Source organism: Myxocyprinus asiaticus, chromosome 19 (assembly GCF_019703515.2).
Source record: "Myxocyprinus asiaticus isolate MX2 ecotype Aquarium Trade chromosome 19, UBuf_Myxa_2, whole genome shotgun sequence".
In the NCBI taxonomy this organism is placed as follows: Eukaryota; Metazoa; Chordata; class Actinopteri; order Cypriniformes; family Catostomidae; genus Myxocyprinus; species Myxocyprinus asiaticus.
The window spans coordinates 16,752,874-16,778,458 of NC_059362.1; the positions used below are offsets into that span (position 1 = coordinate 16,752,874).

The 25,585-nt window shown below is 38.0% G+C and overlaps 1 protein-coding gene across 2 annotated transcripts in view; it reads left to right on the plus strand.

The window, feature by feature from the left end:
- Positions 1-222: 222 nt before the first annotated feature.
- Positions 223-25,585, plus strand: part of LOC127410396 (phospholipid phosphatase 3-like) — a 68,991-nt gene continuing 43,628 nt past the window's right edge. The window contains exon 1 of one of the 2 annotated variants that reach the window (XM_051645642.1): positions 223-768. In XM_051645642.1, the coding sequence (XP_051501602.1) occupies positions 633-768 (136 nt within the window). In that variant the 5' untranslated portion in view covers positions 223-632. The remainder of the gene's footprint in view (positions 769-25,585) is intronic. The other variant, XM_051645643.1, reaches the window with a different exon arrangement.

A 25,585-nucleotide genomic window follows, 5' to 3' on the forward strand; every position in this document is an offset into this window, starting at 1 on the left:
TGTTGTTTGCTTTTCAATATTGTCTGACATAAAACAATGTCTCAATTAAATAGCCTATGTGATGTCTTAATGTCAATATATCACAAGGAATAAGTGGTAGGACTGAGCACTTTGCATGTTTCCAGCGGCAGCCGCTTGGATCAGTGCAGATTGTCGCGTGTCTGTGGGGTGAATTGTGAAAGTGGGCTGCAGGAGTGCGGGTTTTATTCAGCGTGGGTCTGGAGAAGAGAAGGGGGCTGAACGCTCACAGTCAAGGGAAGGAGGTGGAGACCAAAGAAGGATTCATAAAACAGGAGTTGATCTCCCAGTTTTTAAAACGCCGCTCTCAGTTGTAGCCTTCAAGTAGCGTAGAACTAGATCACTAACTACCGAGACGACTTATCACGCAGAGGGGCGATTCACTGTAACACTGCATCTGAGCTTTCATCGGAGAAAAGTTGAATGGACCTGAATGCACGGGCATTTCACTGTTTTGGTTAACTTTTCAGGACGTATTTTCTCCTGTGGGCATTTTAACTCCCATAAACTTTCTCCTACACGTCCGTACTGACACGACCACTTTACTGAATCTCTAATCTCCGTGTTGGCGTGGACTGGGATTTTAAAGGAAACACATAAAGACGAATTCTCAAATGCAAAACTATATGTATGAGAAGGCGATGGCACCCGAAACAAGAAACGGAGGAACATCCACGTTAAATAACAACGGCGTAGACAACCGCAAGAGGAAACTTTTAATTGCGCTCGATCTCTTCTGCCTGGTCCTGGGTGAGTGTTTATCATAGTCAAATTGTATAACAATGTCAATGTACATGCATGGAGTATTATATCAGCAGATTCAGGATGTAGAGTTTGCAGCTGAACAGTTAATAATATAAACAATTTATTTTGTATTTATTTGTTTTCAAGTAAAGTACCATTTATTTATGAAATGCATAACAATACAGCATGCAGCAGTAACTGCTGTTATAAAAAATAAATTAATAAAAAAAAAAAAAAAAAGCATTGCTGCAAAATTTAAAAGTGATAGAAATCACAAAATTATTCTAAAAGCCACGGAAATGTTAGGTTTCCGAAAAGGAGTGATTATTAAGAATAGGCTATGTATTTATGAAAAAAAAAAAAAGTGCAATATGGCATGTGCAACACAATGCAGCCCAAACTTCTGTTGATGTTTTTGAAATTACAATGCAAAATATCAGAGTAGGATATATATATATATATATATATATATATATATATATATATATATATATATATACATACATACAAGATGCTGAAATAAATATAATGCTGTTTTTTGAGATAACAATGCATAAAGCAAGTGCCTTTTTTTGCATTGTTATCTCAGCAAACAGAAGAATAACCGTTAAACACTCTTATCTCAAACAGTAGGATGGGCAAAGTTGGCACTCTTCTTCATATAGACCAGTTCCTCTTGTTATTCTCCATCAAATGTGCCTTTGAATTGTTTTAATGAGAGCTTGCTCTTGCATCAAATGAAGTGGGGCATTAATGTGAACTCCAGGTTCCTTTTGCGCCTTTTTGGCATCTTTTGAAGTGGCATATGAACATGCTTATTATGGTTAACCAATCAATTACATGTAACAGAATCATCTGTAGTGAAAACAAGTTCTGTAAACTTGACTTCACGTTCATTTATTTTTATATTAATGATGTAACATTTAACCATCATAGCCATGTGTGATTTGATCTTGCCAATTGGATAAGTTTATAATGTGAAAGTTTATTTAGGTTTGAAGTTCAGTGTAGTCAATTGGCCTTGGCATACTTGCCTTATACAAAGTACACAGAGTGTGTGTCACCGAACAGACCGTGATATCTTTAAATTGCTCACAGGCGCATGTTTTCTTCGCATGCAAAAACTATAAGCAGCTTTTTAAGGAATGCACAATGAAAACATCCTGGAGAAGTTTTTGATGTGCAGCCGGTCGCAACTTTCACCAGCTCAGCATGATATTGGGAGCTTGGGAGGTATGGGGTGGTATTGCCTTGTAGTTTAAGAATTGGGCTGGAAACCAAAAGATTGTAGGTTATAATAGCAAGGGACGACTCATGAACTATCCCCATTGTGCCCTTGAGAAAAACAGTTAACCCCTGATTGCTCCATGGGGATTGTCCCTGAAATAACTTGGGGAGCTTTGAACTGAAAGTTAATTAATTGTGCTTCAGAATTGTTTTGTGGTTAAAATTCTGTTGAAAAACGTATAATTGTCTGTTTCATATGCTATGACAACATGCGACTTGTGTTCAAAGAACTGTATATTTTTTCCTGGACAATCATGTTGGGGATGTCATATAGCTTTATTGTAGCCAAGAATTTAAGGTATGTGCCTATACAGAAATTTACCTTTGAAAATAAACCTTCCCTGAGAAATATTCACTGGAGTAAAAAGTTTGACAATTAGCCCATCTCCCTTACACTGTAAGCTTCTTTGGATGAACGCGTTAGCTAAAAAATGTACTTTAGTAATTAGTTGCTTGGAGAATGGTGGCGGCTTGATTTGTATCGTTCCGTTCAGATGCCTGGAAACCATCACAGTGTCAGGTTCTCATCTTTCCTCAAAGCCTGTCAGTTCAAACCCTCCTTCTTCAGAATGAAGGGATTAACAAACTTCAGCCCTCAACTTTACAAATTCTTTCAGCGAGACCTCCAACCCCCCACCAGCTGGCATATGCCTCATTTAACTTCAGCCACAGCATCATATCAACTTTCTCTCCCAGTTTTAGAGGCAGAATGAGTCCCGCTTCTTTTGTTCCCAGGAATGCGGGGTAGAATGGCTTAAACATGTCGCTTTAGAGAAGCAGGGCAAGGCTTTTGTAAGCAATTAGAGTCTGATCTAAAATGCCTGTGAACCTTCAACGGCATCCAAAACGGTTGTCATGCTTTGAAAAGATACATTACACCAGGTGGAGAGAGAAGAGGAGGAATATCAGTGACTGATGTCAAATGATGCGATTTTTAATTTACTGCGAGTTCCGTGACTAATAACTTCCTTTCTTAGACATATTTTAAAGCTGCTTCTTAATGAAAACGAACACCCAGCTCTTCATGTGCATTTTTTACAGTCCCTTTCAAACGCAACCAAAATGAGATGTGTGGCTTTTGTGCTAAAACATCATATGGAACAAATTCTCATAGAAAAAAGTTTCTAATGTAAGAAGTGTCACTCAAGTTGTGTCAGACACAAACAAACATGTTCTTTGTCATGTTTAAGAAAGAGGGCTTTGCCTGCTTTTTGTGGGGTTGATGGTGGAGGTTGTGGTGGTGGTGGGGGGGTGTATGTGAAAGAGAAGAGACTCATTTGGAGGGGGATTTGAAAAGGATGGGCGAGGAATGTCTGGTAGTGAATGGGCTTTGTTATTGCTGATAATGTGGCCCATCTAGTGATCAGGCACTTCAAGTTTCATCTGTTGTGGAGATCTGGAGATCTTTGTGTTATCACGGGCTCTCGCCATCTCCCACATGAGCTGATAACCACTTCTCTGTGAGCCAGTACTTAGTTCTCCTCTGAAACTGTTAGTGTTTCGACTAGTGGAGTTTGATTACCAGGGAACATGCATACTGATAAAATGTATGCTTTGAATGCTCTGTCAATCTTTCAATAAAAGCATCAGCCAAATGCATGAATGTAAATGTTTACACATACAATACATCCACACTGAGAGTGGCAATGCTTTGTTGCTGCTCATTAGTAGGTTATCAGTGCAGGCATTATAACCACAGTGTGTCTTATGCATTATGAATGTTAATGAACTCTTAAGAAAGCAGCCAGACGGATTGTAGTATGTTTAGCATTACCACCTGTTGAGATGAGGCTGAGAGGCTGGAGCTGAGCTCATTAGCATACAGTAGTTATAATAATGCAAAGGAGGTGTGTCCCTGAATGTCACTCCCCCCTGAGGGTGTCTGGGGTTGTGGGTCACATACATTCCTGCCCATGCCACTGATAGCTGAAATACTTTACATACAGACACAAACACCCACACAGTCTTTTCTCTTGCCCTCTCTTTTATACTTTGTAGGTGGCTAAATAGCTGTTTTAACTGCAAGTTTTCTGTTGGAGATGTTAATTGTTTGCTTGTGTAAATGGTTTTTGAAATATTCAAGGAGTAGTTCTAATTGATTCAGGTTAACCTATTAATGGGTGAATCTCAAATTTTACCCCAAAATCTAAAGAAAAACAAGCTGATTTTGCATAAAGCAACATTTCCTCTCCCACAAATTTCATAACTGTGTTGTGTCTGGTTGTTTTACTTTAAAATTCATTTTATTCTTAAGTATGATTCATATTAAGTTTTTATCAGTGTAAGACAATTAGAGCCTGACTGATATGGGATTTTTGAGACCAATACCGATTTTAGAGGTGGAAAATTCGCAGATTACCGATATGGTGGCCGATATAGTTAATTTTTGAGATTAACACAAATTGGTGGTATTCTTTTGACTGGATTTGCTAGATCGCTGGCTTATCTTTGCTTTGCAGGTATTGCAGACAACCACACCTTACTGCCTGTTCGCTGTCGCTTTTCAGCTATCTGTAGGTGATAGAGGAAAGAACATTTTATTTAAGATGGGCATTTTTAAGATGGGTATTTTTAACATGGGTATTTTTTAAATGTAGAGATAAGTTAATTTTAACTGATCATATATTTTACGTATAAAATATTGATCTGAAAATTAACTAGCAACTTTAGCTGTTAAAAAAATAAATGCAGTGGAAAAATTACAATGATTCCCTCTGAAATGTAGTGGAGTGGAAGTATAAAGTAATAGAAAATGCCATGGTAATACTCAAGTAAAGTACCTCTAAATTGTACTAAAGTACAGTTTTCTTGCTTATCAAATTATTCTGCTATATAAGTTCATGGGAAATGTTCAACGGTGGAAAACCAGACTTTTAAATATTACATTTTGTAAATGCAACAACTGGAGTTATTCGGTTGAAGGAGGTACCAAACTGCAACTCCTGAACAAAACAGTTTGGTGAATACATGTTTACACATTAGCTTCCACTCAGCTGACAAGGTATGAAAGTAGCTACGTGGTTAGCAAGTTAGCTATAAGCTCCTTGTCACAGAGTAAAAGATGGACGTTGTTTATTTACTTTCCAGCATTGCGTCTCACCAACTAGGTAATAACGTAGCATGAAATCAACACTCAACAGACACAATCCACCACCGCACAGTTGTCTGCTGAGCTGCAAAAAGATGCTCTGCTTACCTTTCTGCTACGTTACTGACTGCACTGACAAACTATAGCTGGCCAACATGGCAAACAGATGTGATAAACATGAGTGACTTGGTTGTCAGGGACAGTGTTAACATTATATTAGTTATATTGAAAATGGCAAATGATGGGGTCATTGTTTGTTAACATTCCAGTACGTATTTCACAAACTAGTTAGCAACTTACCGTGAAGACACCGCTTAACTCCGCACTGTCTGCAGAACCACCGTCAGCTCAGCTCTGTAAACAGTGGAGTCGGAGCACGCTCTGCTGGACAACCTGCGTTATGACACCAATTCTAAATCACCCCAAGCATTGTTTTCTGCATTATAAGTTCTGAAAAAAAAGTTTTCATATCTGCGCATATCAGAAAACACATACACCAATATATCTGTGAAAGGCTAATATCGGCCGATAAATCGGTCAGACACTAAATACAATAATACAGAATCATATTGTCTTGACACGTGTTTTTTTAATTTTTTTTATTTTATTAACACTAAAATAAGGTCTATTTGTTAACATGATGCATTAGGGATTATAACAGTGAACAATATTTTTAACAGCATTTATTTATCTTGGTTAATGTTAGGGCATTTTTGAGGAACTTTGTAGTTGAGTACTCTAACCCACAAAAACAAGTAATCGATTACTTGTAAATTAAAATGCAAGCTTTTAAATGGAAGCTATTAAACTTCCAAGTTTCTCGTACTGCTTCGCATTTTCTTTCCACCATAAAAACAGATCCTTGTCTGTTAGTATGCATGACTCAAACAACAACTGAATTTCAATAGAGTAGAATTTAATAAGAATCAAAATATTACAAGTATTGCCACACTTGGCTTTGCTTGAAAGCAAACAAAATCATCATCATGTCTCCTTGTCTCATCCGACAACTCGACGACACACATCCACAGTGCCCCTCAGTAAAGTCAGTTGTAACTTTGAGATTTGGTAAGAGATCCAGAGGGAAAGTACAGGATAATTCAACATTGCCCACGGCAAGCATATGTGCAAAGGGAAATCAATTTGCGAGAGTCGACTAGCTGGTGCAGAATGAGTACTCGATTAGTTGATTACTCGTTTACAACCTTAGTTAATGTTTATTTATAAAAACACAATCCATCATTGATAGTTCATGTTAGTTCTTAGTGCACTACCATGATGTATAAATATTTTGCAAACTAAATATAGTTTGTTGCATTAGAGTAATGAGAATGAAATAGTTTTTTGCATTACTGTTATAAATTGCGGCAGAGAATGTGCTTAATTGTCATGAAAATTTTGTTTTCTTTTTGAATTTGGGATGAAATTGCTCTAGACAGGCTTTGTGAGTTTCACCCTAATAACATTGATGCTTTCTATTAGGAGGTTTGCAACTCTTATTCATGAGTTCATTGTTCAAACTCCACAGATGCAAATCATATTTGACTTACCAATGACATTTAAACCTGTTTGCTGGCCTGAAAGACTTGGCCAAGCTGCTTCCTGGTCCCTGTCCTGGAAAGCATAAATTCTAAAAGAGGTTGGTTGTTTACTTGTAGGAATGCTACAAGATATCACCACTGTCAAAAGCTCTCCCAGAAATGAAACAACGTGAAAACTGCTTGGCCCTTACTCTTTCAGTAATAGGCATCTAACCTAGTGAGGACATCAAAGTGAAGGAAAAAGTTTGGCATTCGTGATTTTTGGCCGTTTTTAGCTGCTTGTAAGTTTATCCGTGGCATACCATGAGGGCGATTGTAGAGTTATGGAGTGCCAGAGAACCCTTTGGGAGTCTCTCTCATTTGGGTCTGACTGCATTAACCTCCACCTCTAAAGCTAAGAAGGTCTGGTCCACCTCTATAAATATTTTCCAGAATTTCTCAAATTCTTAATCACAGACCGAGGACAGCCTTTGCTCTTGAAGTGACATCTGGTATAATTTTCAGCCAGTGTGTATGCAGGGGCAACCTCAGGAAAGGGAGAGTAGAGGAAAAGGTAGTCTCGATAGACTGCCTCCCTCATTCCGAATCTTTGCCCTAGGTGTGGTCAGATGTGCTGTGAAATGTAATCCCTGCTTTTTTTTCCTCAGCCATTTCCCTGAGCCCCGAACCCTCCCTTTTTCTCTCATTCACAGCATGTAATTGCAGGAGACCGTCTAAAGCTGCCACATGATGTTCAGGAAAGACTTTGACTGGCCGTAGCTGTCAGTCATAGCCCTTTTCCACCGACATGGTTTGGGTGCGAGTTCCTGGCCTGGTGCGAATTTTCGAACTGTTCTGCGCAATTCCACCGCAGAAAAGGCCATTCCGGAGCCGAAAACCTGGTTTGACACCAGCCCCAAAAGCTTGGTGGTCTCTACGCAGGAACCGATTACATCAGGGGATGAAGGGAGTGATAATGTTTCGTCGCCATGGAAAGTTTTCCCAAACAACAACAACTGTAGCTACCGTCTGCAGCAAGGAGTGCTTCTTCACTCTATAACAACAATAAAAAAAACACAAAATTATCAGACATCAAAAGCGTTCAGGTAACACGACGAAATGAGTGCTCTACTTGCGATATGGTAAGATCCGAGATAAACTAGAGAGATAGCAAAGGAAAAAAAATACTCTACGAGAATGAAGATACAGCACGAAATGATGCACACCGCCTTCAATCGGACAATTGATCAAATCATAAACAAATTGAAAAACACCTAAGGGAGTACAGGGACCATAAAAAGGACATAAGCAGAAGTGACAGTGGACGGAGGAACGATGTTTTGGACTTAGACACCGACCAGCCTGCTAACTCATCGGGGCATTAAATTCAACCAGTAATGCTCATGATAAACAGTGAATCGCTGGTGTCCTCTGCAGCTGATCTCAGTAAGTTGTTATGTTTGCCAAATTTGTTAGCTTTCCTTACACTGTTGCCATCATATTTTGTGCATTGTTTTGTTCTGTAAGGGGATTTTTGACCAGCTACTCACTAAGTTTGTAAGATTGCATCTATCTGTTAAGTAAAACAGTGGGATTCTCAATCAATAATATTATATGCTTTGGCAAAAATCAAAGTATAATCATCTGCTACACCAGTGTTAATAATGATTGCTCTGTAACAGTTTACAGAACTTAGCAAGTTAAGCCATAGTTCATACAATGTAATGTAACGTAATACCTGTCGTCTTTAGTGTAGATCTTGAGCAATGTAATAATGATAGATTGCATTAATCCGTATGTTTAAATATGTCCTCAAAAACAAGAGTAAAAGCTCTATATAAACACTGTGACGCACCATGTTTGTTTATGTTTGAGGTAGTCACGTGAAATGACCATGTAGACAACAGGGGTGTAAATCAGACGTTTCATGAAGATACGATCTTGAATCAATTCTCTTGGCCTGCAATCCAATATTTCAAATCAAATCAAATCACTTTATTGTCACACAACCATATATACAAGTGCAACAGTATTTTTGCCGATACTTCAAAGTCTGCCACCAGACGATTCGATTCAGGGGCCTGCGATCGATATTCCGATATTATGTGCCTGTTTTACACAATCAATTAAATTTTTTTTTTTGCCCTCAAATGCAACCAGAATATAATTTGATTATTTTATTCAGCTCTCTGTATACACTCTGGGACATCCGCAACAAAATAAGGTACTTTAGATGTTGAATAAATTATACAGATAAATAATATTAAAAATAAAGTCACACACAAGTGATCATCAATCTTTTGATTACAGCTTATTTTTCAGTTGAATCCAATTCAAAATACTTACATACCCATGACTTGTTTCCAACTACCCGTGCTATCCTTGGTTTTCTTGGCTACAACTTCGACAGTTGTAATGAAAAATTCTGTTACAGTTAACTGGGATAAATGTTAGTAAGGGTGTTGATGTGTAGATGTGTAAAGTCATATGCTGGAGCTGAGCAGGTGTTTCTCTTTCCCTCATTAGTGCTGTTCAGAATGTCTGTGTTGTCAAGATGTTTCACATGATGGTTGAACTTCTCCATGGTACTTCAAAATAGCAAATTCTCATGTAAAAGTCAAATGGGTCGCATGTGCAACGACATCGATGGAAGCCCGAATTAATCACGCATGTGAGCCGCTCTGTGTTTGTCATGAGAGCTCACATTTTAAGGAGTGCCCGGTTGATGCGCTCTCACGGATCCTGTCAATGAAGCTCACATTTCGCTGATAGCCCAGTTGACGTGTGCGCATGCAGCACGGATAGCAGAGCACAATTTGGCTTCAGAGACCCTGCGCACATCCGTGTCCCACATGAAAAGCATATTTAGCACTCATAAAGTGAAATGAATGTAATAAGGTTGCTTCATGGCCTGACGGAAATGCGTATGGATGTGGCTGACATGAGAGTATTCAAATAAAGTTACATCTTAAAAAAAATTCTATATCAATATTTACGCATTGTTTCAATAACATTGGATCGTTGGTCATTGGATCATTACACCCCTAGTAGACAGTAACCCGTTACGTCACCATTTGGCTCTCAGGTCAGTATAAAAGCACGGCCGGTTTACAATAGGCTCCAGAATGCCACAGCCATGAACCAGCGAAGCACAGGCTCAGCACGAGAACCATCGCAATTTCGGTGGAAAAGGGCTATCAAAGAGACTGATGAAGTCCTCTTGCAGTAATGCTCCATTAACTTCTGCTGTTTCCATGGCTCTGATGTTTCCACATACCGTTTATACAGTATACACGTGGGTTTCACAAGACATTTAGACTTATTTTCAGAAGGTCTGTTCTCTGTTTAGTATGCTAGGAATGGTCACTCAGCTATACACAGGTTTCTTCTAGTACTTTAGTTCTGAAAAGTTTCCATTGGCTGGTGTTGTATTTTTCAGTATATTTGAACTTTTGCCATTGCTTGCATATGTTGCATCCTTTGTGTCACATTACAGCAGGGAAGTATGGTCTACAAAGTAGGTTTCTCTTATTGACAGTGTTCATATTAGTGCTGGGCGATAAAACGATATCGATATTTATCAGAAAAAATACATTTTAGATTTTTTGTGTACCGAACAAGAGAGTACTGACAATGAAATGCAGCTTTCGATGGAACACAACAGCAACTCCAACATTAATACCATTGCTGTTTATTTTTGTACTATTTTGTAAAAATCATGATCCATAGCACTGTCACAGTAAAGAAAGTGTTTCTTCTTGTGATGTTAATTTACAGTTGGCAATCCAGCTTGTGGTGCATTACCGCCATCTACTGAGCTGGAGTTTGGAGCGTCACAAGAACGTCTTTCAGTGGAGTCAAACGTCAGCTGAATACGATGAAATTGGCAAAATTTGTGTACACACCTGTAGAATTAAATTCTAAACTAAATATACTTTAAACATAGCATACCCTTTGCGTTTTACTTATAAACAAACAAGTTATGTTTACATTTATCTTGAGGTCTTACAAACATGTGGAAATCATTTCCTCCCCCATTAATGGTATGAAATGTATATAGTGATAAATACTGATATTGAACAATATGAAAAAATATATATTTTAAAAATATTTTTGTCCAAATCACCCAGCCCTAATTCATAGTACTAGGAGAGAGAGGACAGGAAATGATCTAGAGCAGGTGGGGGAACAGGATTTGTAAATGTCAATGCCTAATGTATCAGAGCATTTGTGCTAAACACCACAATGACATGGCTCCAGTGGTAACTTGAAGAGTAAAGTTTTTCATGTGCATTTATACAATTTCCTTCCTTCAATTAATGAAGATTCTGGTTATATAAATGAATGTAAACTCTAAGTTTGGTTAAAGTAGCTTTTTAGCCGCCATACAGACAAAAGTGAACTGAAATCTTTGAGAAACGGAGAGAGATTGAAACTGATCCCACAGATTAAATACGCTGATACACTTTCCCTTTTACTTGTGATTTGCATGAAAGGGAATACAATTTTTAATTTTAGTGTCTTTAGTGTTCATTTCAGCAGGAAACTGCTGCCATGTAAAATCATTTTGCAAAAATATAGGTAGAAGAACAGGTTGTGTCTACTGTATTATGAAGTAGTTTGTGAAACTCTAATTTGAAGTGCGATAAGCATTTTTAAGACAACTTTTTTTCATTCAGGAGACATTTTTCATACACTGGCACTTTCCAAAAGTCAAGCTGAATTCCCTGAAACCTGACACAGCATTTCAGATGTTATTCCTCTGAATCAGAGGCTGCTAATGGATGCCATGTCCCATAGCTGCTAATGGCTTCTTGGGAGTCATTCAGACCCGGTGGGAGCTGTTATTTTGTAATAGTCAGCATTAAGGCTGGATGTTTATAGTGTGATGTAGGAATGGGTTCCATATGAGTGCTCACTGAGTACAGTACCGTCATCTGGCTCTCAGACAGTGTCACAGACTGCCTTGCCTCAGCCTCACCACTAGTAATGACGCTGTCAAAACATAGTGCCCACGCTCTGTGTTTGTGTATGTTTAAGTGCATGTGTGTGTGCGCAGTGTAGCATGTGTCTGGCTATTTGTACAAGAACCTGTGAGGGTGTTTGTGTATGTCCAAATGTGTGTGTGTGTGTGTGTGTAAGAGAGGGTGGTTTCTGAGGTTGCTTGCCATGTAGTTTAATTATATGCTTGTAGAGTTTGTGATGAAGTGGCCTGCCATAGGTAGCAATTAGACAGGCAGACATGAGCATGGGTGACCATCAGATGGCTGTTTAGACCCTCTGTGTTTGTGTTTGTGTTTGTGTGTGTGTGTGTGTGTGTGTGTGTGTGTGTATCTGGAGTGTTGGGTAGGGCTGGGCAATATAGCTAAAAATTATATTTCAATATATTTCAGCCTTTTGATGATATTCAAATTATATGTTAATATTTAGATACTTGAAAACACTTTTAAAAAATATTATTTCAACCTAACAGACATTTTTAAGTAGGTTTGCAAAATGTGTCAAATACACTTAAGATCTAGTTAAATATAATCAAAGCATGGTTTCCTGTTTTTCATTAAAAAAGGATGAAATTTAATATATGTTTAAATGCACCAATATAACAGTACATATTAAGCAGCCATTTTTACCTACTTTCCTATTTTTACTATATGTAAAATACCACATGGAGACTCCATGTGAACATTTTTGATAAATGACATGATTTGAATCAGAGATTTGAATCGATTTATTTATACATACAGTTAAAAGTGACTTACGGAAATAAATTAAACATACCTTATGAACAACTGTAATGCCATTGTTGCTACTGATGAAAACATGAAACTAGTCTCATGACATGGTCTTCGGGGAACCCAATGGTCAAATGAAAAGTGCATTAAATTCATTGCGATGTTCACAATGTTGTTAAATTATCACCATTCACGCCTGTGAACATCTGATAAATCATCCAACCCTACTGTAGGGAACAGCTTTATCCAAATGGTTTTCTTAAGAGCGCTTTCTTGTCATAACCCACAACACTTTTCAGTTTAGTTACGGTCAATAAATTCCTCCAAGTGTGGTTGCTGTTCAGTGTGATCAGTGGACGTTTATCTCTCGTGATTTACAGTTCTCTGTTTGCGATCGAACAATAGTGTAAGACCTTATCAAGTGTGGAATCAAGTATGAAAAACCCCTGCTGTGCTTGTATGCCTCTCTACGAGGTAAACACACAAATTGTTCCTTTGTTTGGATAGTAATTGTAGTCTATTTTCTCCCGGTGGTCTATATTGTATCCTCTCAGCTATTGTTTCAGCGAATGAGGTATTGTGTGTGTATGAGTGTGTGTGGTGTATCAGCCAGTCAACAGCAGTAGCTGTAACAGTGGCACGACTTTTCTAAACCACAGTAAGAAACAATTGCCTCAGTTAGCTCAGCTTAATTATAATTCCAGGGTGTTTACAGGAATGTGATTTTCGAGGAGTATGTGTTTTTTTGCATTTAAAAATGTGTGCATTTGTTTTCTGGAATGGGATTTCTTGCAGTGTGGTCATCTGTTAAACCTCAGTGACCGAAAGGCCAAGGGTGACCTTAGCCCTCTTCATGCACTCACCTCTCGCTCTCTCTCTTGCTCTTTTACTTTTTCTGGGTCATATGGATTAAGTCCAGGGTGCTCAACATTCTTGAGTGTAAGCCTAGCTGGCCCCTAAAGGGCAGTCACACTGTGTTCATTCATATGCTAATGAGACCTGTGTCACTAAAGCTAATATTCAGCTAATGGCTTAGATAATACTCAGATGAAACGGTATTCAATATAGCTCAAATACAAGTCTTTTCAGTTTCAAAATCATTGTTTGCCATGCTTTTGCAGTCTGAATTCTTCTTAACTCGAATTAATACATTTTTTCAAATAATATTTCTCTTTTAAAATATAGTATTTTTTCTAAGTAAGATATTATATGAATGTAAATCTCAGCTTTTTAAAGCTGTGAAGTGCCATCAAATATATCAATGTGAAAGGGTGAGAAAGATGGTCATGGAGGGCTATATGAACTGTAGATCACCCTTGAGCTGCATGTTATATTATCAAACTGAATAATATTCACCTGTTTTAGTGGATGACTCAAGGGTCAGCGCTAGTGGTGATCAAGAAATTTGAGGCAGATACCGAGCTCTGATTTTTTTTAACACTAAGATTGACTGATACCAGTTTTTTTTTTTAAGTGCCCTTTGCCACACTTTTTCAAGTTATATGCTGCAGTTACAGTATATGTTTATGCCCCACACAGTAAAATTACAGTAACACTTTACAAAAAGGTTCCATTTGTTAACATTATTTAACAACATTACTGTAGTTAACATGAACTAATGAACTTAACATTAGTTACAACATATACTAATACATTTTAAAAATCAAAAGTTGTATTAGCTAATGCACATTAACTGCACTATGAACTAACAATGAACAATTGTATTTTTATTAACTAACATTGATTAATAAATGCTGTACAAATATATTGTTTATTGTTTGGTCAACTAATGTTAAAGAAATTAAACCTTTTTATAAAGTATTACCAAAATTGCATTAAAATTACATTAATTGTGAATTGCTAACATTGTATTGAAAACAGTTATTAATAGTTCTGTTGTCAATATCAAAAGGTCATTGTGACATACTGGCAACCAAAAACCATGAGAGCATCACACACAGCAGAGATACTTTCAAAAATAAGAAAAATATATCCATTATAAGCTCTAAAACTGCTCTAGTGAAAAATCATTTATATCTATGATTAGTTTACTGTCTTTTGGCATCTTGTTGTAACACAAATAACTAATTATTAAGCAAATGAGTGAAGACACGGTGCCGTTATTGAAGGTTAATCAGTTACATCTGTTATTAGTGGTATTGTGAACAACATTAATCTGATTTAAATCGGGATCCTCACAGAATAGCGCTGGGATGAGTGACTGATGATGAGGTATTGAGAGCACCTGGAGAGCGTGCATGTTTGATTGACACCGAGAGCACTCATGTTAAAGAGAGTGAGTTAGTAGCCTCTTTGCAACGAGTCAGAATAACTACCGAAATGACTCTAGAAAATGGGCAACTTAATATTCATACACGTGTAATTCTTACACATTTTTAAAAACAAAACAGCATGGGGGTAGCTCAGGGAGTATTGACGCTGACTGCCACCCCTGGAGTCACGAGTTCGAATCCAGGGTGTGCTGAGTGACTCCAGCCAGGTCTCCTAAGCAACCAAATTGGCCCGGTTGCTAGGGAGGGTAGAGTTACACATGGGATAACTTCCTTGTGGTCTCGATTAGTGGTTCTCACTCTCAGTGGGGCACGTAGTGAGTTGTGCGTGGATCGCGGAGAATAGCATGAGCCTTTACGTGCGTAGTCTCCACGGTGTCATGCACAATGAGCCACGTGATAAGATGCGCGGATTGACTGTCTCAGAAGCGGAGGTGCCACCACGAGGACCTACTAAGTAGTGGGAATTGGGCATTCCAAATTGGGGAGAAAAGGGGATAAAAAAAAAAATAAAAATGGCATATACATGTGAATTAAATAATGTCTGAAAATTTAAATGTAAGATTTAAAGACGAGTATCGTCCGATTTCGATCAGTGGCCGATCGATCAGTGCACCCCTAGTCAGCGCATTTATACAAGTCACATTTTGTAATGTAATTTAGTAAGGAGTGTGTTGAGTCTTGCTGGCTCTAAAACTCAATTTCTGAATGTAATTCAATATTCCCCCCTATCAACAGATGCTTGTTCAAATTTATGCAGAGGAATGCCAGTTAAATTTACAACTTGTGGAAATGCTAGTCTTTATGCCACTTTATCAGACTTGCTGTTTAATTTAGTTAATTGAGTTATGTGCTCAGCAGATGCTGTGGATCAGCACGCAAGTTCCGACACTTGGAGCCGTAGTGCTCAAACGAGCAATGTGATTTAGAGTCTGTCTTGTAACATTTCCAAATCCCATTCCCCATTAAAAACTGCCCAAAAAAGTGATGTATACAGACCTTATTCAAAACATTTAATTAAGAGGCTGTGTGGGACAGAAGGACAGTCTGTTCATTGGTATACACTGTATAAAGATGTATAAATATCCTAGATCACATCTAAATTTACAACTTGTGTTTTCTGGAGTTTTGTTTGTCTACTAATTTCTTTCATCAAAAGAACTATCAACACAAATTTAAACAACGGAACAAGACATCGAGGGGAATGTAATTCTATCCGTCACAGTCTCGTTTTCATTCATGTCAAAATTTAAATATTGCGCTACTATATTTAAATAAGGTTCATAGAATATGAAAGAAACTAATAATAAATACTTTGTCTACCAGTGCCAGTATATCAATACTAATGGACTTGTATGTAAACTTGTGTCTATTGTGTCTGTCTTTTTCTCACTCTGGGATGTTTCCTGGTGGGTGGAGTAGGTGTAGGAGAACAATGCTGTGATTGTTTAAACCATTACTCTTATTGTTACTGTGTCATTGCAGAAGCGTACACCCACAAAAGATGTATTATAAATATGAACGCTTGGATAACACTCACGGACTACACAGTAGTAGACAGTTGCATATACACACAAAACAGACACATTTATACAGTGACATACTCTGAAGCATACACTAATTTCCATGATCTCATGCTCTCACACACACCACACAAAAAGCCAAACAGTCTAAATGCAGCTCCCATTCTCTGGTAGAGTGTAGATTGCTATGTTCAGACAGCTTGGTTATAGTGTTAAGTTGTTCTCATGAGCTCCAGGGCAGGGTGGGATAGAAGAGCAGTCCCAGGGCTCGACTCCACTGAAGATGCTCACGGGCAGGCTGTGGTGGCCGGGGTTAACCCATAAATGTATTCACCTCGAGGATTATGACACACCACTGACTCTAGGGTCTGTGAAGTGGGCAGAGGGATGAAAGGATTGATGGAGAGAAAAGAAGCACTCCATTGGTCCAAATCAGCTTCTCCTCCTGAGCTACAGGGGTTTATTGCGTTTTATTGGCCTTGGTAAAGAAATGCTACAAAGAGGGTGAGAGAGGCAGAGAGGAGAAGTATGGATGCAATGATAACGTTTTTTCTTAATGAGTTTAGAACATCTATAATTCATTGTGTGAAACTGATTGGGAGTACTCTGTGTAAAGAAACAAAAACTTCTAACAATACATTATTTCATTATAAAATAGGAAAACAAAAAACAATTACATAAGAGCATGTGCAAAATGTATTGTTAACTAGTCTGCAGGATGCAGCAGCAAAAATAACAGTAATTCCAGTGAAAGTCTTCAGTAAAAAAGAACCCAGTTCTCTTTACACATTTTAACTTGTATCTTGACTTGTAAATGGTTTCAGATCTTTCTCTATCTCTCTCTGTTACCCGATACCCAATCCGGGTAAGAAAATGCCAGTATCAGACCTGATACCGATCCAGGTATCGGATCGGTGCCATCCCTAAGGAGAAGAGGTAGTTGGGGTTTGTTTTTTTATTTGCACTTTACTGTAAGAAGAAAATAGCTGGGTTTGACCAAAGTCCCTTTCAGGGTAAGTCAGTTTAGTTGGAGGCCATCTTGGAAACACTTCTGGGCAGCTGTTTTCTATGGATAAGTGCAGTATGAAAGTACATCTCTTATCTAGATGTGGAATGTGGAAATGTGGAAAGACCAAAATCTCCAAAGCAGTTGGTCAAGATTACGATCAAAGGACATATTTCAAATCAGAAGTAAAATCTGACAACAATGGTATCATAAATTGTGCTTTTTTAGTTCAGATCACGCTAATTAATGCTGTTTTCCTGGCTGGACCAGTTAATGCGCATGCACATTCTTAAGTTGATTGACAGGTGATGTCTGTATTTGATAGGTGATTGGCTATTTTACCTGTAAGGCGGGACTTCAGTTCCGCCATATTGGGTGTTCCAATTTCTCCCATGCATTTTAATACAAGTGCTCATTGTTGGGCTAAATAGACTCTGGTTTGACCAAGCGCCAGCATGCACCTGTTCTATTTATCTATTTTTGAAGGGGCACCAATGACATAGACCACCAAGAGGCACTGGTTCATTTGGTGCCCTAGGCAAGATAACACATGACTTAAGGATTAAGAACAGTTTTTAACTACTTATCAGTTCTTTATATAAATGTCGGGTAGTCTAGTGGGTCAGTTTTTGCTTACCATGAAATGAAAGTGTGACTTGATTGGACTGACCAAATTTAGATATGTTAATGCATGATTTCTGCCACAACATTTTAGACAAACACTTTTTTTTTTTTTTACCTCAGTTATAGTGCAACTTCATTTTCAAAGTTGCTTTTAAAATCCAGAAAATCTGTCTCACAAATCATAGCACGTGCCCCCTCAGTTTGGTTGGTACATGATGCCTCTGGTTTGACCTTTGACCTAGGGAATCTGGCCAGCACTTCTACAGTGTGATCAACATTTCCTCACCTAAAAGCAGAATAAACTAACCCACCAAGTACACGACACACTTGGCACATGAGAGCCTTTAGCTGCTTGATTTATTGTAATCTCCAGACTTTTATTTTGACATGTTAGGCCCATTTACTGCATGATTTAAATAAATGTCGAAACACTTATTTTCTTAGAAGAAACCACTCTAAATCTTATGTATTTGCTCTCGTGTCTTCTGCTGGTTAAATATATAATTTGCTGGTCTCCTGTTGGGGCTGTATAGACTGGGTGGAGAAGAGATCAAAAAGGTAAAATAACAGGTCAGATTCTATACGTTTCCATTAAACCCCAGTACTATGTGATTTTTGCTCCTGATGGGCGATATGTATGTATGAATATATATAATTATTTTTAATAAACATCTCACTGGGGAATGTTTGTTAAACACCTCACAGACAGCTTGATTACATTCTCTTTTAATAGTCCTTTTCCAGTAAACACTTGTAACATTTGGAGCATACAAGGATTTTGCAATGCTGCCTCACAATTACTATCTGTCCTAAATTATACTATGATTTGGGAAATGCTAATTCTTATCTTGCATATTGAAGCTAGTAAGCCAAAGGTGCCTGGATGATATGCTTTTGTTTTTTTTCTGGTGGATTTTTGAAGTGTGTACATTACTGTGCAAAAGTTTTAGGCACTTAAGATGTTTCACAAAAATGTTTGTCTTAAGATGGTTATTTATATCTTCAGCTTTAGTGTGTCTATAGGAAAAATACATTTTAGACTTCCAAACATTACTTTTGCAAATAGAAAATATTAGAATAGAAGAACAGGGTGCTCTGCAAGAGATGTCATGGCCCCCACAGAGCCCCCAACTGAACATCAAGTCAGTCTGGGGTTACATGAAAAGACAGAACCAATTGAGACAGCCTAAATAGATAGAAGAACTGTGGCGAATTCTCCAAGAAGCTTGGAACATGCTATCTGTCAACAACCAAGAAAAACTGTGTCCAGGTGTACCTAGGAGAATTGGGTCTGTTTTAAATGCAAAGGTGGCCACACCAAATATTGATTTAGGTTTTTTTATGTTTACTGGACTTTGTATGTTGTTAACTGATAATGAAAACTATTTATAGCATTATTTTTGAAGACATCCTCACTATGCAACATTTTTCACAAGTGCCTAAAACTTTTGCACACACACACACACACACACACACACACACTACTGGTCAAAAGTTTTGAAACACTTGACTGAAATGTTTCTCGTGATATTAAAAATCTTTTGATCTGAAAGCGTATACTTAAATGTCTGAAATTAGTTTTGTAGACAAAAATATAATTGTGCCACCATATTAATTTATTTCATTATAAAACAAAAATGTAATACAAAAAAAGTTTTTGAAATTGATGACTTGGACCAAATAATAAAGAAAAGCAGCCAATAAGTGCCCAACATAGATGGGAACTCCTTCAATACTGTTTAAAAAGCATCCCAGGGTGATACCTCAAGAAGTTGGTTGAGAAAATGTCTGCAAATTCTAGGCAAAGGGTGACTACTTTGATGATGCTAAAATAAAACACAGTTTTGATTTATTTTGGATTTTGTTTAGTCACAACATAATTCCCATAGTTCCATTTATGTTATTCCATAGTTTTGATGACTTTACTATTATTCTAAAATGTGAAAAAAATTAAAAATAAATAAATAAAATACATATATATATATATATATATATAAGCAATATCACACAAGAAAGAGTGTGATATGGCCCTACATCAGCACGGCTGTTATTCGGCCGCAGTATGTAATCACAGCTGTGCTGATTTAGAGCCATAAAGCACGATTGCGAGTGTGATATTGCTTGTATACAACAGATCAATGAACAAGTAAATAAAATAATGAGGAGAAAGTAAGGCTGTCACAAAAAAAAAAAAAAAAAAAAAAAAATGCATTTGTGCATAGAACTACTTTCTTACACCACAGATCAGGATCTGCCGTTGCTAGTTCAAAATATGTGCCCAATCCTCCGTTACTAATTCAAAAACGCCACTTTAGAACTAGTAACGACAGTTTGGGCTGTTTCTAACAAGTTTTTGGAGAAACAAGGATGTGTGAACAGTAAAGCAATAGCTGTTTAACTCTATTCCTCATCTTTAGTGTTAGTCAGCTTGTTGAAGATAATTTTCTCTGTGTTAAAAATAGCCATCTGAGTGGGGTCTTCCCTGAGTATTTCATGGTAGCCTGTTTGTTTCTCTCCTCTGCCATGTTGAATGTTGTTTACATCTGAATTCTGTTCCTAATGCGGAAACTCTCATAGGTAAGCACCTTGAGCATGTGTGATTACTTCGTCTGTTGTGTATCTGAGCTGTGATAAGCCTTAATGCTGAAGCTGTGTTTCTCAGTTGTAGTCTAATAGTAATCCAAGTGATCATGGAGTGAGAGGCAATCGCCGATGACTTCAAAGAAACCACTCGCTGACTGGCAGCGCTGACTGAAATGAACGTCAGTTCAACTCGCTCGTAACACACAAAAATGGTCTTTTGATACCACCTGCTGGCTGAAATCTTTAATGTCACAAGGAAAAATGAAAAGACGAAAAGTGAAGATATTATTTTAAGGTTAGCTAAGATGCTAACGCTACACACAAATGCAAATAGTATAAAACAAAGGGGGTCTTTAGTGTCCAAACACAATTTTTTATTTGATAGTATGACCAAATATTTTGAACAGTATGGGTTTTCCCAGCGAAGTGCATATTTTTAGTGCAAATATGGACTCACACCAGCTAAGTGCATACTTCCAAGTGTGCAGTACAAGTATGCAAATTAGAATAGCATACTACCATACTACTATTACCATTCTTGCAGTAGCTTTATACAACAATAGTAAGAAATATGAATAGTACGCGATTTCAAATTTATACCTAGTCTAATGCGTAGAGTGCTGTCAGCCCCACGGCAAGGGAGCCCACTCAGATGCCCATGTGAAAAGGCACGACGCTGGAGTCAATTTCCATGACTAAAATTGCTGTGCGTAAGCACATGCTTTGAGCTGGGCCCCAGCCCCACAGCCTATCTAATGTATTGAGAGAGTGAGAAAGGTAGGATTGCCAGTGTGCACAGCTACGCTGACCTCAGCAGCTCGCATACACAAAACTAACAGAGTGATACAGAGAGAGAGAGAGAGAGAGAGAGAGAGAGGCATGGTGGCAGCAGGGGTCCTTCTCACATACATTACCAAAAACAGACAATAATATTTCTCAGCCATGAACCAAACAAACAGTCAAATGCCTGTTTGGCTTCCAAATATAACACTTCCCCTCACCCTGTGTCCTATTTAAGATTGAAGCTACAAGGGATAAATCATATATTTTGCATCTGAATTTTTGTTCTTTGACAAGTGGCACACATTTTGCCGGTCACTTGGTTTCTATTTTTGTTGTGTTGCACTGGGTACAACCATCCACAGAAAACTCTAATTGATCCAAAACCATGCCCTACATAGCTGTTGGCCTATATTAAACATCAAATGTGTTCTCATTGGCTGCGATTTAGTCACTTTGCAGCATGTCTTCAGACAAATTACTTGACGGCCACAAAGTTACAGCGCGGCATGTACAGTTCAAATCCGGCTTGAGTCATTTCCCAATTTATTCACTCTTCTGTCCTATTAAATTAAAAAGCCTTGAAATAATATCGCTAAAAAGAACGTGTTGCATCACACCTGGTTAGGACACTGTGCAGACATCAAATGGTCAATCATTTAACTCCAAAACACCTGCAAAGTGAGCTTTTCGATGCATGTACTCTCTGTTACATAGACACAGAGGTAATATTGATTAGGATCTCAGACTGTAAAAAGTTTAGTAGGTCTGGGTTGACCCACATTGGTCTGTATTGGATTGTGCTCTTCTGTTTATCAGGGATAGTCTCTGTCTGACGAACCAGTAAGCGATGGGTCATGGATCTGTGTTTAGGATGCAGGTCAGTGCTTCTGTAGAGAGGAAATGTACAGAGCTCCACAGTGACCACACATTCCAGAGGTCAGGGTTCATATGTCAGAGGTCACAAAGAACGTTAATCTCTGTGGGTGTACGTATGTGTGCTTTTTAGTGTTTAGTCTGTGTGGGTTTTGTGGATTATGTGTCAGGGTGCAAAGAATGGATCTGTTTGCGTTTCGGAAATGTCAATCAAGTTTGAAATGCACCTATGACTTCTGAAGAATCCCATGCTGTGTGGTCCCATTCCAGCGAGCAAGTTCAGACACTTATATAAACAGCATGTCCACACATAAACACACACACTGTTCTAAATATACAGTGTGCATCCTATTGTGACTTTGCATTAGATTTCAAGGGCCACACTGGTGTCCCTCCCTCCATTTACCTTTCTCCTAGTAATTAATGAAGCCCTCCTCTAGTGTTTCCCTTGTTCCCAGCAGGGGTGGCTCTCTCTTTTGTGTTTGGCTTCAGTCTTTCAGCCAGTTAGAGTCTCATGAGAGCTGGCAATGAGCCGCTCATTCTCAACAATTCCCACAGGGGCTTCATACCCGTTTTCTTTCTCATCATCATCTACAGGCTCCCACATTGTCTGAAGGCCCTGGCCCACAAGCCCTCAGCAGATCACCAATGATAAAGCTGTCAATGGAGCTGAGAACTAAACAACAAACCCCCACCCCACCCCTTAGTGACCTCAGAGGATACCATTGTATCTCTGCCTGCCAAAATGCTACATGAAAATGTTTCTATTCTTACAATCTCTCACAAAAGAGAGCTAGTTGTACCTGGAGAAAGCTATCCGTTAGGATTCCCATTCATCTCAAAAGGCCATTCATCTTGGCTGGCGCAGGACCCCCTGGATGTCTTTGCTCATGGGTGCTTGGTTCTGAAGCCAGGTTTTTTGCGGCAGTTACCAAAGCCACAAATGCCATGGGACTGCAGGAAACTTAAGTCATGACAATGTTGATTGGCTGATGGCAGCTTGACAAGGAGCTCCTGAGCTAGGACATGAAAGCCAGTAGACAGGGAAAAATATAGGTTCATTTCATGCTTTTAAGGGCCCTACAAAAAATCAGGCACTGGCAAAAATATACTCTTATGTTATTAAATATGTGCGATTTATATGTTGCTAAAAATTTAATTCCATCACAATGTGCCAAGAAGCTCTGAAATCGCTGGAGATAGCTATCTGTTAGCAATCATATTAATTTCAGTGACATCTGCATGGCTAGTGCACAGTTCCCTGGAAGTACACAATATGGAGGCTTACATTTTTGCTCTGGGTGCTCAGTTCGGGATCAGGTTTCATGTGGCCCATCACTCATCAATGGCAACAGACAGGGAAAATTTAATTTCCATTTGACGCTTTTAAGAGCCCTTCAAAAACAATCTGTCCCTGGAAAAATATGTACTTTAACATAACGAAATAATTATGGTTTTAAATCTTTCTTGTAATCAATGAACAACTAACCTTGCACACCTGAAAAAAAGTAATAGATAGGTGCGTAGGACACGAGCTGTAGCAAAGTCAATAAAAAGAAAAAATCCTGCACGCTACCCCAACGTTGCCATTTAGTAGTGTGTGGGATTTTTTTTCTTTTTTAAATCTTTCTTAGAAAAAAATAATTAGTCAGAAAACACTGCTAATTTTAAATGGCTGTCAATGGAGAAACATGCTTTTTGCCATCAAAGGGTGTAGTTCCAGCATCTATCAGCCAGGGCTAACAGGTACCTGCTTACCAGCCAATTCCTGACCCCCTGGAATACACGGCTATAGGGGTAAGCGATATGACCATCATCTTATATCATGATATGAGTAATTTTATATCACGATAACGATATATATAACGATATAGTAAAAGTTTTCTGGAAAATCAATAAAAATGGGTTTATATATGAAATAACCATATTGTAATGTCTATTTTTGGATCTCCAGTCAATGAATTAAATACTTTATAAATTAAAACTACTTCCTCCTTATCCTGAACAAGACAAACAATGTCAAAGTAAATAAATAAAAATCAACTTGTTTTCAAAAATCAACCTTACCAAAATGCTAAATATAACAGTATGTCACATTTCAGTTTAAAATGTTGTTGACCAATATTATTATTATTATTATTATAAACTGCTCAAGAAACTTGAGATCTTCTCAAAGCAATGCGACAAAGAAAATAAAACATTAAAAAAATATCCAATGAAAATAAACACTTCTTGAAGAAAATATCACTTCTTGCAAAATAAACAAATAAATAAATGACAGAATCAATGAGGTGTTCATCTTTTGGCTTTCATAATATTCTTTTGCGTGCTTCATTTGAGGTGGTAAAACAGATTGCTTGTAATACGAGTGATTATCGTTTTGCGAAACAGTTTGCAGATTATATTTTTCTGCTCTGTGCACCATGTCGCACCTAATAACAAGCTCCTCTTCATTTTCTTGACCTGTTTGGGAGTCGTCCCGTTGTGTGGAGATTTCTTTCTCCATTAGGGGTTTTCCTGGGTCATAAATGTATTGAGTTGTGCGAGTGATCATGCTCTGAGCTCTCCTGACCCTGGATCACAAATATCGGAAAGCCTGCTGGATTCGCATGCACTTCAGAGCTCCAGAGACAGCACGCGCCACAGTCACGTGAAACATTCGCATGTCAGATGAGAAGAAGATTTTGTGCTTTTAAATTGCCAGATGAGCAATGAAGGTCATTAAATTTGCTTGGGCGGCCACAGAAACATTTTTAATGCCAGGAAAAACCCTGTCCATGTTTCTTCAATTCTCTCAGTCTCACGTAAAGCCCTGCCCACTGATAGGTAAGCCCACTCTGCGCACATGGATATTTGCATATTGCGATATACATGATATAGCAAAATCTCAACCGGTTGACACTTTATATTGTTGCCACGATATACACTACCGGTCAAAAGTTTTGAAACACTTGACTGAAATGTTTCTCATGATCTTAAAAATATTTTGATCTGAAGGTGTATGCTTAAATGTTTGAAATTAGTTTTGTAGACAAAATATAATTGTGCCACCATATTAATTTATTTCATTATAAAACAAAAATGTAAATTGATGACTTGGACCAAATAATAAAGAAAAGCAGCCAATAAGTGTACAACATAGATGGGAACTCCTTCAATACTGTTTAAAAAGCATCCCAGGGTGATACCTCAAGAAGTTGTTTGAGAAAATGCCGAGAGTACATGTCTGCAAATTCTAGACAAAGGGTGACTACTTTGAAGATGCTAAAATATAACACAGTTTTGATTTATTTTGGATTTTTAGTCACAACATAATTCCCATAGTTCCATTTATGTTATTCCATAGATTTGATGACTTTATTATTATTCTAAAATAATCCTACCCCCCCCCCCCCCCCCCCCCACCCCCCCTTAACTGTCCTGTGTGCATTGTTTCCCCAAGGTGTTATCCTAACTGCTTCTATTATAGATTACCAGTTGGAAAGGTCTTTCCTCATATCAGGTTTTTTATGA